Source organism: Carya illinoinensis, chromosome 1, assembly GCF_018687715.1.
Source record: "Carya illinoinensis cultivar Pawnee chromosome 1, C.illinoinensisPawnee_v1, whole genome shotgun sequence".
Taxonomy (NCBI): domain Eukaryota; kingdom Viridiplantae; phylum Streptophyta; class Magnoliopsida; order Fagales; family Juglandaceae; genus Carya; species Carya illinoinensis.
In genome coordinates, this window is record NC_056752.1 from 38,828,747 (window position 1) to 38,843,455 (window position 14,709).

Sequence of the window (14,709 nt, forward strand, 5' to 3'; positions counted from 1 at the left end):
AATTATAATTTTTTAGCTGATAATATCGTCTTACCAGTTAGTATTTTTTTATGAAAAATTAGGAATTTCGCACTAATTTGAGAGGCTAATCTGAAAAATAAATAGCAATGTATCAAACATATAGATATACATCATATATGTGTATATATATATAAATGAAAACATAATACAAAAACAATATTAGAACTATTTATATGTAAAGCATAAGAAAGAAACATTTAATTAAGAAAAATTCTTAGAGATTATACTAAATTAACTAATATACATTAAATGATTTCTAAATAAAATTTTAAATTCACACGTAATAAATAACGAATAGTTATAATCAGTAATCATAAATTCACATGTTTGTTAAATATGAGATGTGAATAAATAGAATAAATATTAGAAAATGAGTACAATAAGCATTCTTTATATCAGCAAGAGAGAAGCGTACCAGTAGCTAGATGACAAATAGAAGAACAGTACTGAAAGTAGAGGAAATCAACAAGAAGCGGAATGAGGAAGAGTGTTATATTTATTAAATAAAACTATATTAACATATTAAGAATAATAACAGATGCAATAAATAAAATGAATATTTAAAAAATCTGAAATTAAAGATAATACAATACTGCAGGAGATGAATTTTTTTTATTAATGCTGTTATTAAATATTGATAGTGTCATATTTGTTATTAATATAAAATTTGATATTCAGTAATTAATATTAGATTTTAAAAATATCGAACTTCTTCATTAATAAAATATACCTTCTTATGTTATGAAAATTTATAATTATATTAATAAAACTATTATTGTTAATTTTATTAATTATACTCGAATGCATATATTGTATAATTCTTACTTCTAAATTATATATATAATTTGTTAATTTTAAACCTAGAAAGTACATTACTAAGTGCTAAATAATTTAATCGAATAATTTAAATTTAAATTTTCATTATTTACGACAAAAAATTAATTTAAAAAAATTGTAATATATTAGATATTTTATGAATCCTCAAATATTGTTATTAATATTGGATTAGTTATTAAAGTACAAATTAAAGGAAATAAACTACTAAAAAAAACTAAATGGTTTTTTTGAGATTTTATTTCCTTATTACAATTTTAAGGATAAGTTTATTTTGCATAGCCTTTAAACTAATTAAATTGTTTTGCTCATTATCCATATACTAAATATTTGGTAGAGAAAAAAAAATGTGGTGTGTGGTGTGTGGTGTGTGTGAATGATAAATATAAATTTTCTATTTTAATTTGCCAACTTTGTATGCACTAATTAAATAGTGGCATATTTTAAGGGTATTGATAACTTTCACTTTTTTATTATTTTATTGTTTAACTATTTAATTATATTTTTCTTTTTTTACTATTTGAATTTAGATTAAAAATTTTAAAACATGTCAATTTTTATAAAATTAAATTTATTTTTAATTAAATTACATGTTGGATAGTTTCTTTTATCTAGTTTTTTATGAATTAACTTTTCTAAAAAAAAAAAACTATTCGATATAACATATATGACAATTTGAAATAATTAGATGTCAATAGAATTATGAGTTAAACTACTAAACTGCCTACTGTACACAACCTCCACACACCCAGCCACATGGCTTCTTCTTCTTCTTTTTTTTTTCTTTTTGTACTTTCTTTTCCATTTTCGAATACCTTTCCCGGAAAACCACCCCCCATACATAACGTTGTCCCGCATCTTTCAAACTCCCCCCCCTCCCCAAAACATTGTCCAGCGTCCCCCCCTCCCACCCCAAACATTGTCCCGCGTCCTTCCCAGCCGGCGTACATTGTCCTCCTTCTCCCACCACCCAACTCATTGTCACAAACCAACAATATTGTTCTGTTCTTCCACAAATGTAAGAAATGAAAGAAAGCATTTTTATTTTTCTCTTTTAGTTTTCTCTCCATTTATATCATTTTGTGTGTTTTTGTGTTTAATGGATTTGTGAGTTTGTATTTTTTTTATGTGTTTTTGTAGGGTTTTGTGGGGCTCTTTGTTCTGTTTTGTGGGGAGTTTTTGTTTGCCATGGTATTAGGGGTGGTCCCATGACTCTCATTACTGTACTCATATAGTAGTGAAAGTGTAGGAAGAGAGTAAAATCATAGAGGCTGGGTGATGAAAAGTTTCCTCCATTTTGGCTTAGAGTTTTTGTTCAATACAAAAAATAGAGCAAATGATTGTTGGTGAAGAATTTTAGCTAGGCTTCCATGTTGATAGTGCAAATTCTTTCCTTTTTTTCACAAAGAAATAAACGAGGCTAGCTAGCTAGCTGATGTTTTTAATTGGTGAAAGCTTGGGAAGTCGACATATAAATGCAAATCTAAAAAGGTAATGTTAAAAGCCATCGTGTTGGGAACAAAAAAAATAGTTTATTTTTAGTATGTCACCGCAAGGAATAAGTATTATGTTTTGTTCATGTACTTTTGTAAATTTTGGATTGCATGCATGTTTCTTTCTAACACAAATCTTTTGATCTTTAGACATGTAGGAAAATCTTTGATGACAAAGCACAATATAGTGACCTTCCTGAATCACAAGTTGGTGGTAGTCTTGACGAGATTGTTATCTCAACCCAATGTAGTAATCTAACACAACCAATGCCACTAAAAATGCCGTGCATACCCCATGAGAGGTAGCGGAAAAAACTGATCGAGTTTTTTGAGCAACAATTGGTTTAGATGAATTACTAGAAAGGGTATTTGTAAATAGTTGAATGGGGTATGGAAAATATTTTAGGTGTGGTTTCCATACTAGAGGGGGTGTGAAAATGATTGTAAGATGATTGAATGGGGTATGTATATTATTTTTGTTGTGACTTATTAGAGCCATTATGGAAATAATTGTAAACAAAATGATTGTAAATTTTGTTGTGAATCGGTATGGGAGACATTGTAAATATGTTTTAGTTGATCATTTATGTGACGCCCCCAAATTTCGTTTGGGATCGGACGGACATTTGAAGCGTCGAGACATGCAACACAAGGTTACCTGCCCCCGTTCATGACATATAAGATGCAATATTCCTAACATGCATCTAACAATATGCAATATTCGCAGCGGATAAATTTTTTCTTTAGCAATACTATGCACCAAATTGAAAATATCCCAAATGCTTAAAACATACTTCATACATAAAAATCCATTGAACAACTAAGATCACAACACTAGTCCAAAATGGTTATGATCCAAAAAGTAGTAGAGATGCAACTCAATCGTACAAGTAGTAATTTACGTTAATTACTATATCAACATTTATGTCGCACCGTCACTTAGTCAACTGTGTCTAGTTGATCAGCTCCTGATTCTCCTTCAGGTCCTGTAACAAGATCTACCATTCGGGGGGAATGGTAGTTGGGACTACCAAAGTGAGATTTGATTACAAATCTCAGCAAGTTAACAAAAAACTTCCATACAGACTAATGATACATGTATGACAGTAAAAGCATAAATGCATAATCAAATTCATAAGTAATTAAAGCATAACTTAGCGTACAACATAGCATAATTGACATAGCTTAAATTGAATCATGAACTGAACTTGACTTGACATGAACTTGATCTGAAACTTGACTTAGCATGAACTTGCTCTGAAACTTGAATTAACATGAAAAATACATACTCCACAGTTGTTGTGGCCCCATGTATTCTACACAAACTTGACTTAACATTAAAAATACATACTCCACAGTTGTTGTGGCCCCATGTATTCTACATAAACTTGACTCAACATGAAAAATACATACTCCACGGTTGTTATGGCTCCATGTATTCTACGTGTAAATACATACTCCACAGTTGTTGTGGCCCCATGTCTTCTACACAAACTTGACTTAACATGAAAAATACATACTCCACAGTTGTTGTGGCCCCATGTATTCTACGTGTAAATACATACTCCACAGTTGTTGTGGCCCCATGTATTCTACGCATCACAATTGTAGTAAAATACATACTCCACAGTTGTTGTGGCCCCATGTATTCTACACAAACATAATGTACTCATGATGAAACGTGACTTGAACATAACTTGAAATACATGACCAACTTGAGATAGAAACATTTCGTAACATGGCATAACATATAATAGACAACATATTTAACATGACATATTTGCAACAGTGAATATTACATGACTTGACATACATGTAATAGATGGCATACTTAGCATGACGTACTTGTAATGTACAGTAATACATAACAGAATATATTATGTAACAGATAAAAATTGATGACAGAATAAATTCTGTATAATAAACAATTACGTGATAATTTGGCGTGGCATGACATATATGATAACACACATACATACACTATAGTTCTTTTACTTAGCACACATACACAGTAGACTGCTAGTAAGTTAAAAGCTAACTTACCTCGATCTCCGCGTTTCTTATAAAACCTCAAGCGCGATCACGAGGAACTGTAATTAGTGATTCTAAAAGTTAGTACTAAATCACTAATAATTTGAAATATGGAAAAATACTAACTTAAAGAGTAAAATTTCCATTTTACTTCCTACATGTAGGAAAATGACCGTTTTACCCATAACTTAAGGATTTTGCATACTAACTCCAAAAGTCACCAAAATTTACATGCCTCATGTAAATTTTATCCTCAACTCAAATATCAATTTAGAAAAATTTAAAACAAATCACAACTATTAAAACTCCATAGGGCCGAAATTCTCATATGCTATTTCTATTGATTTTTGTTTCTAACTTGTTTTGATCAACCTTTTGATCTATGACTTATAAATATGTGATCTTCAAACCAAACCATCACATGGTTTAAAAAGATGTCCTAAAACATATATAAGCTTCTAATTCAAGATCACATGGTTAAAAATTAACCAAAACATAAATTTAGCCAAGAACATCCACAATTTGGCTTATCTGAATATCTCTTTGTATAAAATTTCATATCTTTGAAACTAACATCAAATATCTTCAAAATAATAATATAACATGTATATAAGATGCTTAGGATCCTCCAATAAAATTATCAAAGTCATTAGAATAGGTTTAGACCACCAAAGAGTTAAACTTTCTCAAAATAGAAACTATTTTTCTTCTTCCAGTTTCTAAGTTTCTAAATCTAAGCAAATATTTCATCAAAACCTTCAATCATGCAAAAATCCTCAACCAATAGTCATATATACATGTTAACAATACTCCATAAAAATTTCAGACCAATATCTATCCATTAGCTAGGTCAAAAACTCCAAACTATAACATATTCTCCAGTTTATCTCCCAGAATGACCTTTCTATAGTTTATACAATATTTTACTGACCAAATGATCTTCAAATGGGGCAAATAAGATATCCATGTAAACTAGATTCAAAAAGGAACAACTTATATGAAGGAGACTTTATGATAAAACACTTACAACAGCTTCGAAATGGGCATGCAAAAGAACTCCTAAAAGCTGTCCGAGAGAGAATGTTTGATATTCTTTTAAACAAACGTGTAAATGAAGATAAGTTCGTGGGTGATGGCTGGAGATGCTTATGGAAGAGATAAGGGAGATGATAAGGCTGGAGTTGAGAGTTGAGTGTGGTTTTCTCCTACCCAAAATATCTATAAAATATTATCTCAAAATATTCTATCCAATAATATCTATAAAAATCAGCTCAATATATTTTCCAAATGTGGAGTAGACTATAATGTATTCTGACACTTTTAACTATCTCAAATAATTAAAATCGCATTTCTAGCACCATAGTGAGGGATTACACTAACTATGTTGACAGGCTAAAATTTATGCGATTAGTCGATTCGTGTAAACTTACAGAGTTTTCACGAGATTCCTAAAGTCAATAGAAATTCCTTAATTGAATTTCTAGCGGGCTGTTACAATTTATGCACATTGATTAAGCATACAGGTTATGGTTATGAAGGAGCAATAAGGGTGTAAGAACTTTTTTCCCACTAAGATTATGGTTTTGGTTGTAGTTAATGCTTTGTTTTAGTTGAGGAATTGATACTTGTTATGATGGTAGTGATTTACAAATGGGGGGTTCATATATTTTTATATGCACTAAAAACCCATTCCATTAAAAATCACAAAAATGAAAAAACAGACAAATGTCAACCTTGGCAACTTTTGCACCACAAGCTACAGCAAGTATTGAAGCCCCTGTGGAAATGTTCACTGTATTTGCTCCATCACCACCTGTTCCACCAATATCGACTACATCAACCAACCCTTCTACCTTCACACTATGCTTGAGCATGGCCCTTGCCAATCCCACAACCTGTTTAATCATTAAGAACCACGAATTACTTACTTTTACTAAGTCTCCACTAGTCTCAACATTAAGGATACGCTTTGTAACTTTCAAAGAAAAATTTCAGAGATGTAAGTTCTTAATAAAGCATATAGGCGATTCAACGTTAGAAAACCTATGTGGACTCGGAATGTATCAAATATTATACATCAGAAGAATGTGTCAAGTATTATAGATCAGAAGAACTTTTACCTCTTCATATGTCTCTTCTTTTGCTCTCAGTAGCACAAGAAAAGCACTGATCAATGCCTCATTGGCACCATTCAATAAAAAATCCAGCGAAACTTCAGCTCTAGATTCCGATAAGTCCACCCGATTTATCAGGGATTCAATCATCTACATAACCAACAACAATAGAAATTCAACAAACAAACACAACCCAAAAAATAAAATTTAGAAACAAGTAAAAATGCCCCAAATCCATGCCTTATTGAAAGACGTTATTGGTGAGGTTGACCTCTCAAAAACAGCAAGAGACAGGGCACTAACCCGAGTGCTAACAGTCAAGTTTTATTGCAACTTCGCCTTAAGAATTGGGGGCATGAAAGAGCAATCTCGAAAATCAAGTTTGCGATGGAAAGTCGAAGTAGAGAAAGAGATGAAAGATATGCACAAGGGGATAGACATTTACTATTTCCATAGTCAAAGAGCAAACAAACTACAAAAATGAACCTCGTCTCCAATGTTTTCTTCTCAAGCTCTCACGAAAGCCATGCATTGAAAAGGTTGAGGAGGAATTTGCAAGAGCGCTGGAGTGAGGATTGAGTGAGATAAGAAGATTACAGAGAAGAGAGGCTTGGGCGAGGGTGAGGATGGAGTGAGAGAAGAAGAAAGGGAGAAGAAGAAGAAGGGTTGAAGGAGAAAGGGGTCTGTGAGAGAATAAGAAATGGAGAAGAGAGGCCTGTGCGAATCTGAGAAGAATAAGGGTTGAGGGAGAAAGGGGTCTGGACTAGTGGAAGAAACGATGGAAGTATACAAACCGGGTTTGGGTGTGTGGTGTCTGCTAGTAAACCGGGGGTTAAGTAGAATTTGTCTAAAATTATAATATAATAAAAAATATTGGTGCAAAAAATGAGGGAGGGGAGAGACACATGATATAGCTACAATGTAAAGCCATCTTATTCTAATGTTTTCCTTTTATTATTTGTTTAAGAAATAATTTTTAATCTATTTTGAATGGGTGGAGTGCATGCATGTCACGAATTTGGGGAGACGTGTTTGGGAGACGGTACAACTTTTCTTTTGGACAGACAGAAGCTTTGAGAAAATATCATTAAAAGCGATTAAAGTAAGGATATCTGACAGCCCATTTGCCTAGGCCAAGAAACCCCAACTTATTTTCCTCTCCTACGTTTCTTTTCCTCCGCCGACACTTTCATTATCCTCACCTCTCTCTCTCTCTCTCTCTCTCTCTCTCTCTCTCTCTCTCTCTCTCTCTCTCTCTCTCTCTCTCTCTCTCTCTCTCCAAAGAACCATATTTCAGAGGCTTCTTCTCCTATTTTTCTCGATTTCTCAATTCTCTCGCTTATTCTCTATCTCACACTCACACCACACACCACAATTTGCTCCTTCTCTCAGCCGCATCAACACCAACAAGATCTCGGTGCTTTGTTATGCGCCAACAATAACCCTAGTCGAGCCGAGATTGATGGGTGAAATGGTTATAGCCAGTTAGTTGAGTCTGTTAAGTTGTTTATTAAATCTGTTAAGAGTCATGGGCACATCTATTAGCCCTTATCAGTTTTATTGAGTCGCGTGGGGTCGTGGGTCATGTTGGACCGAGTCTTCCTGTATTTCCTGTTTTGCATTTAAATACTGCAGTTACACTTAATGAACACTAATCAGTCTCTACATAATTGGATATTACAATCTGGAGGACCAGGCCCCTCGAAGAGGCTATCAAATTTACATTACAAGTTCTGTATTATAACAGTGGCATCAGAGCCGTGTTCCTGCGCCATGGCTGAGGGTACACGCTTTGCACAACTTGTAGAAGTAGTTTCTATGTTAAAGGGTGAAACTGTGCACCTGTGAGAGGAACAAGAGCACAACAAAAATATGCTGGAGGCAGTACTACAACAGCTCAACAATTTAGCAACCAGTTATGAACAATTGGCAGTACAAAGTACTAATCAAGTACGAGGAGAGGAGTCTTCACGTGTACAAGGTCAGTTTAATCAAAACCCTTTGTTTGAGGGGAATGGGGGGATTCATGCTAGGTCCCTTAGATTGGATTTTCCCAAGTTTGATGGGACAGAACCCATGGAGTGGATTCTCAAAGCTCAACAATTTTTTGCCTATTTTAAAACACCCGAGGATCAGAAACTGCAAATTGCCTTCTTCCACATGGAAGGCAAAGCATTGTCTTGGTATTGTTGTTTAATGGATTCAGGGCCTATTGGTGGATGTGATGAATTTATTTCAGCACTTAAGGTGTGTTTTGGGCCTTCTACCTATGAGGATCCAGTAGGGGCGTTCACCAAACTTAGGCAAACCACTACGGTGGAAGAATACAAAACTGAATTTGAGGTGTTATCTAATAGGATTAGTGGGCTTACGGAGGATTTTCGTATTAGCACCTTTATTAGTGGCCTACGGGATGACCTGAAAATTATGTTAACTATGGTTAAACCTAACACTATTTCTGCTGCGTTTGGTCTCTCTAAGTTGCAGGAAGAGGAAGTGACTAGGAGGAATAAGGGGATGACAAGCAAAAATCACAGCCAATATATACCCACCAATTCCTATATTCCCAAACTGCCTGCACCCACACCCCTAATGAGGTTACCACCTCCACCACCAAGACCTAAAAACAGAACCTTTCCAACCACCTACAATCAAACCAAGAGACCCACCATTCCCATAAAAAGAGTTACACCTACCCAAATGCAAGAACGAAGGGAGAAGGGACTTTGCTACTATTGTGATGAGAAATATCACTTTGGACACAAGTGTACCAGACCCAAGCTTTTTCTGCTGGAAGGATTAGGGGAAGAAAGGGAAGAAGAAGAGGAGGCTGACAACAGTGAAGGGAATCTAGCCATTATTCAGGCAAAGGATCCTGTTAGGGAGGAAAAAGAAATTGGAGAGCTGTTAGGCATTTCATTACACGCCATGGCAGGTTCTCTAGCACCTAAGACTATGAGGATTGAAGGTTTCATTAATCACCAAAAGGTTTTAATTCTCATTGACACATGAAGCACACATAGTTTTGTGGATCTATATGTAGCAAGGAGGTCGAGACTGCCAGTGGGAGAGAGCCAGTTGACAGTCAAAGTGGCTAATGGAGATAGCCTTCCTTGCCAAGGTTACTGTAGGGCAGTTTCTATCCAACTACAAAATTTAGGAGTTAAAGCTAACCTTTATTTGTTGACTTTGGGAGGTTGTGATGTGGTGTTAGGGGTTTATTGGCTAAGAGGTCTCGGGTCCATTTTGTGGAATTTTTCTGACTTAACTATGCAGTTTAATTTCAGGGGCAATGAATGTAAATTGCAAGTGCTGCAACCACCCCGTGAATCGTTAGAGGAAGGGGAACACATCCCCAAATTCAAAAAGGGAGTTGTTAAAGGAGTTTGGTTACATTTAATTGGAGCAAAAGTGAAGATCTCAGAACCCACCAGCATACCATCAGTGTCAAAAATAGTGAAAGATTTTGAAGTGGTGTTTTCCGAACCTGATGGTCTACCTCCACCCCAGAGTCATGACCATAAAATTGTATTGCAAGAGAACTCAAAACCAACGTGTGTTCGTCCTTACAGGTATCCCTATTACCAAAAAGCTGAAATTGAGAAGCTGGTGACAGAAATGTTAAGCAGTGGTATTATAAGAGGGAATCAAAGTCCGTATTCATCTCCGGTGCTGCTGGTTAGAAAAGCGGATAGGAGTTGGCGTATGTGTGTGGACTACCATGCCCTCAACAAAGACACGGTAAAGGATAAGTACCCTATTCCTAATATTGATGAATTATTGGATGAACTCTTTGGGGCTGAAATATTTTCAAAATTAGATTTGCGCTCTGGTTACCATCAAATCAGAATGCAAGAAGAAGATATACCCAAAACAGCTTTTAGGACCCATGAGGGTCATTATGAGTTTTTGGTAATGCCTTTTGGGCTTACCAATGCCCCCTCCACATTTCAAGGATTGATGAATGAAATATTTAGACCGTATCTAAGAAGGTTTGTTTTGGTTTTCTTTGATGATATACTGATTTACAGCAAGTCGGTTGAGGATCATTTACAGCACTTACGGATTGTATTGGAAACATTAAAGTCCCATCATTTATTTGCAAAGCAGTCTAAGTGTGTATTTGGTTGCAGTGAGGTGAAGTATCTAGGTCACAGAATTTCTAAAGAGGGTGTAAAAGCTGACCCTCACAAAATTTCAGCTATGCAGAGCTGGCCACTGCCCAAAAGTTTGAAGGCCTTACGAGGATTTTTGGGACTTACTGGGTACTACAGGAAATTTGTGCAGGGTTGTGGCACCATAGCAGCGCCCCTAACTACTCTACTCAGGAAAAATTCATTCGTGTGGTCTGATAAAGCACAGGCCGCATTTAACAGGCATAAAGAAGCTATGGTTAGTCCTCCAATTTTAAAATTACCTGATTTCACTAAGAGTTTTGTAGTGGAATGTGATGCCTCAGGAGAAGGATTATGAGCTGTTCTAATGCAAGAGGGAAGACCAATTGCCTATCTAAGTCAGGGATTGAAGGGTAGAAGTCTCATGCTTTCAACTTATGAGAAGGAATTATTAGCCTTAGTGATGGCCATAAGGAAATGGAGACATTACTTGGTAGGGCAGCATTTCAAGGTCCGTACTGATCAACAGGCCTTGAAATACCTACTGGAGCAACGGGTGGGCACCCCTGTTCAGCAGAAGTGGGTGTCAAAACTGCTAGGGTATGACTTCTCGGTAGAATACAGAAGTGGGAAAACCAACAAAGTAGCTGATGCCCTGTCCTGACTACCTTATACAGAAAAACCAGAACCCCCAATCAACCCAAAAACCATTCCAGAACACAACCCAGCCAGCCAACCAGATCACCATCAGCCCATCCACCTTACATACCCAACCAACCAACCACAATGCCAAGCCATAAGCACCATTCAAACCCAATGGACCGAGGAGTTAAAGAAGACTTACCCCCAAGATTCCCAGTTGCAGGAGCTAATAAGCAACTACCATCAGGGAATCTTGGACCAAACCCAATACCAAGTTCGCAATGGCCTCCTCTTTTACAAAGGCAGGCTTCACCTTGGGAACTTAGAGCCATTTCAGCAAGAGATCCTGCAGCAGTTTCGTAGCAGTCCATTAGGGGGCCACACAGGAGTATATAAAACATATGCAAGAATGCTACCGTATGAGGTAATCTATGGCCAGCCTCCGCCAAGAATGCTACCGTACAAACCAGGTTCCACTCGGGTGCAAGCCGTGGACGAAGAACTCAAAAGCAGAGTATTTATTAATAAATTGGTGCAGGAAAATTTGAAAGATGCACAAGAGAGAATGAAGCTATATGCGGACCGTAAGCGTACCGAACGGGAATTCCAAGTTGGAGACAGAGTATACCTGAGGCTGAAACCTTACCGCCAGATGTCCGTGGCCATGAGACGAAACCTTAAACTTTCGCCCAAATTTTATGGCCCGTTCACGGTGGAACAACGTATCGGGAAAGTCGCATACCGGTTGGATCTACCACCGGGATCTCAAATCTATCCCCTTTTTCAGGTATCGTGCCTCAAAAAGACAATCGGAGAACAGATTAGGCCACTTACCGAGCTGCCGACGATCGCGAAGGACAGAACCTTAGAACGGGTACCCGAACGGATTCTAAGCAGAAGGTTGATCAAAAAGGGACAGCGTGCCGGGGTTGAGATGCTGGTTCAGTGGACAGGAATGGCTGAAGAAGACGCAACGTGGGTGGACCACGAGGAGCTTCAACGGCGCTTCTCGAACCTTGAGGGCAAGGTCTTCTGAAGAAGGGGGCAATGTTATGCGCCGACAATAACCCTAGTCTTTAGGGTATGTCTGAAGTGAAGGGGCTGGGCCGATAGTCATGGGCCAAGATTGATGGGTTAAATGGTTATAGCCGGTTAGTTGAGTCTGTTAAGTTGTTTATTAAATCTGTTAAGAGTCATGGACACGTCTGTTAGCCCTTATCAGTTTTATTGAGTCACGTGGGGTTGTGGGTCATGTTGGACCGAGTCTTCCTGTATTTCCTGTTTTGCATTTAAATACTGCAGTTACACTTAATGAACACTAATCAGTTTCTACATAATTGGATATTGCAATCTGGAGGACCAGGCCCCTCGAAGTGCCTATCAAATTTACATTACAAGTTCTATATTATAACATGTTTCGTTTCACCCAACTTCTCCATGCTTTTCATCTCTCTCTCTCTCTCTCTCTCTCTCTCTCTTGGAAGCTCCCTATTTCACTGCCATGATTTTTTTCCTCGAACAAACACAATGAGGACGACATCCATTGGGTGTCGGTGTGGATGGGTAAAAGTTTTTTTTTTCTTTACACACTTCAATAGATTTAGACGTTTTAGTTTAGATCTGAGAAGTTTTACTTTAGATCTGCCGATATACTTGGGTAATTTTTTTTTTTTTTAGTCTATTGTTCATATCTATAACTTTTACCTTTTGTTTTGCAAAATAAAGTTCATTTTGTAGAAATTATTCTCGGTTTTAGCCATTAAGAACACGAGTGTGCCTCATGGCAAATTTGAAATTTTTTACAAATTTCCTTATTTAGATTTACATGTTTTACAGATTTTTTTTGTAATCTTTACAAACTTCAACAGATCTAGATGTTTTAGTTTAAATCTGAGAAGTTTTACTTTAGATCTGTCGATGTACATGAGTAATTTTTTTTTAAAAAGTCAATTGTTTAGATCTACTAATTTTACCCTCTGTTTTGACAAAGCAAAGTTTCCTTATATAGAAATTGTTCTCGGCTTTACCCATTAAGAACATTGTTGTGCCTCACAGGAAATATGGTTTTTTTTTTTCAAATTTCCTTCTTTAGATCTTATCCTTTTTTCTTTTTTTCTTTTTTTTTTTTTAAATTTCGTGTATGTCAATATGTTGTTTTAGTGATTTTGTAGAAATTTTGGAATGTTACAAATCTTCCTCTTCATATGTGAGGATTTTTTTTTTTTAGTTTTGTTAGGTACAAGTAAAGTCGCGTACTAATACTAATTTCTTTATATTCAAAATTTAAATTAATATTGTTTTCAATAAAATTTACTTTTTAACAAATCATATTAAATTGATGCACATATTAGAATACAATTACTTTTTTCTTTTTTCTTTTTTTCAATTTGTTCCTTTCTCTGGAATCTTCTGAAGGCGTTTTATTGTAAAGTCATGTATTTATTTTTTAGATGTAAATATTGGGTTCGGAGATGTTGAGATTGGAAGTTCTTGGTGACTCTGTTTAGGCTTAATTTTTTTTTTTTTTTTTCCTACCTGTAATCTCTGCTTCTTTTGCCATGCATATGTCTATTCTATTATGAATTTATCTAATTATTTTTTAGATGTAACTATTGGGTCTACTTTTTTTTTTTTTTTTTTTTTGTAAGTTTCAAATGTTCCTGTTGTTTGGCTTTGTGATTTATTTCATATATTCGTATGACTCTTTATAATTTTTTCTACATATAAGTACTGCATGGAAAGAAATTATCTAATAAACAATCAAAAATATTTACCCTAAAAGAATAAGAAGAATAAATCATACAAAATGATGCTGAAATTGAGAAGCAGAGAATAAAGTTGTTAGGAATTGAAAGATGTTGTGAGCATTTGAACAAATAGATAGACTATAAATTGAAGAGAATGAAAATTTTTATGGTAAAGCGGTGAGTAAAATATATAGGATGAAAAAACGGCACGATAAAAATGAAATACAAAAAGATCAAAAACTCTATCGGCAAACAAAAGAAGAAGAGAGAACAAGTGGAAGATAGCCAAAAAAAATAAGAGCTTTTTTGGAAAATAATGTATTTCTAACTCGAGATAGTTGGTTATGTGAATAATGTAACAAAAATAAGAGCAAACGCATAAATATGTGAATAAAATAGAGGGATAAAAATGGAAACAAGAAGTGGACAAAATTTACTATTCATTAAACTGAGAGATAAAAACGTAAAATTACGATTAAAACAAAACAAACTTAGGGATAAAAAAGGTAAACAAACAAAAAAAAAAGGGCAAAACTGTAAAAATGCGAATAGAAGATAACAAAATTGAAATAAGAAGGGAAACAAATAGAAAAGCAAAGTAAAATTGAAAACGACGCTGCTTGCTTATTGGCTCTCAGTAATATAACTTTTTCTTTGAAAAATCTTTACGGAAGATATGACCTCAAGCCAACACAGGGGAAGGCGAAGAAGC

The 14,709-nt window shown here is 35.4% G+C and overlaps 1 protein-coding gene across 1 annotated transcript; it reads left to right on the forward strand.

Annotated features, from left to right (window-relative positions):
* Positions 1-8,365: 8,365 nt before the first annotated feature.
* LOC122297221 lies at positions 8,366-10,966 on the forward strand. Its single transcript, XM_043107244.1, has 2 exons — positions 8,366-9,428; positions 9,537-10,966. Exons 1-2 carry the CDS (start codon positions 8,366-8,368, stop codon positions 10,964-10,966), a joined length of 2,493 nt encoding a protein of 830 aa, XP_042963178.1.
* Positions 10,967-14,709: the final 3,743 nt, after the last annotated feature.

What these genes read in the sequence shown, in the direction of transcription:
- LOC122297221 (XM_043107244.1), top strand. Translation starts at nt 8,366, where the DNA reads ATGCTGGAGGCAGTACTACAACAGCTCAACAATTTAGCAACCAGTTAT. An exon ending in TTCATTACACGCCATGGCAG is followed by an intron (nt 9,429 to 9,536) that starts GTTCTCTAGCAC and finishes ATCTATATGTAG; the next exon opens with CAAGGAGGTCGAGACTGCCA.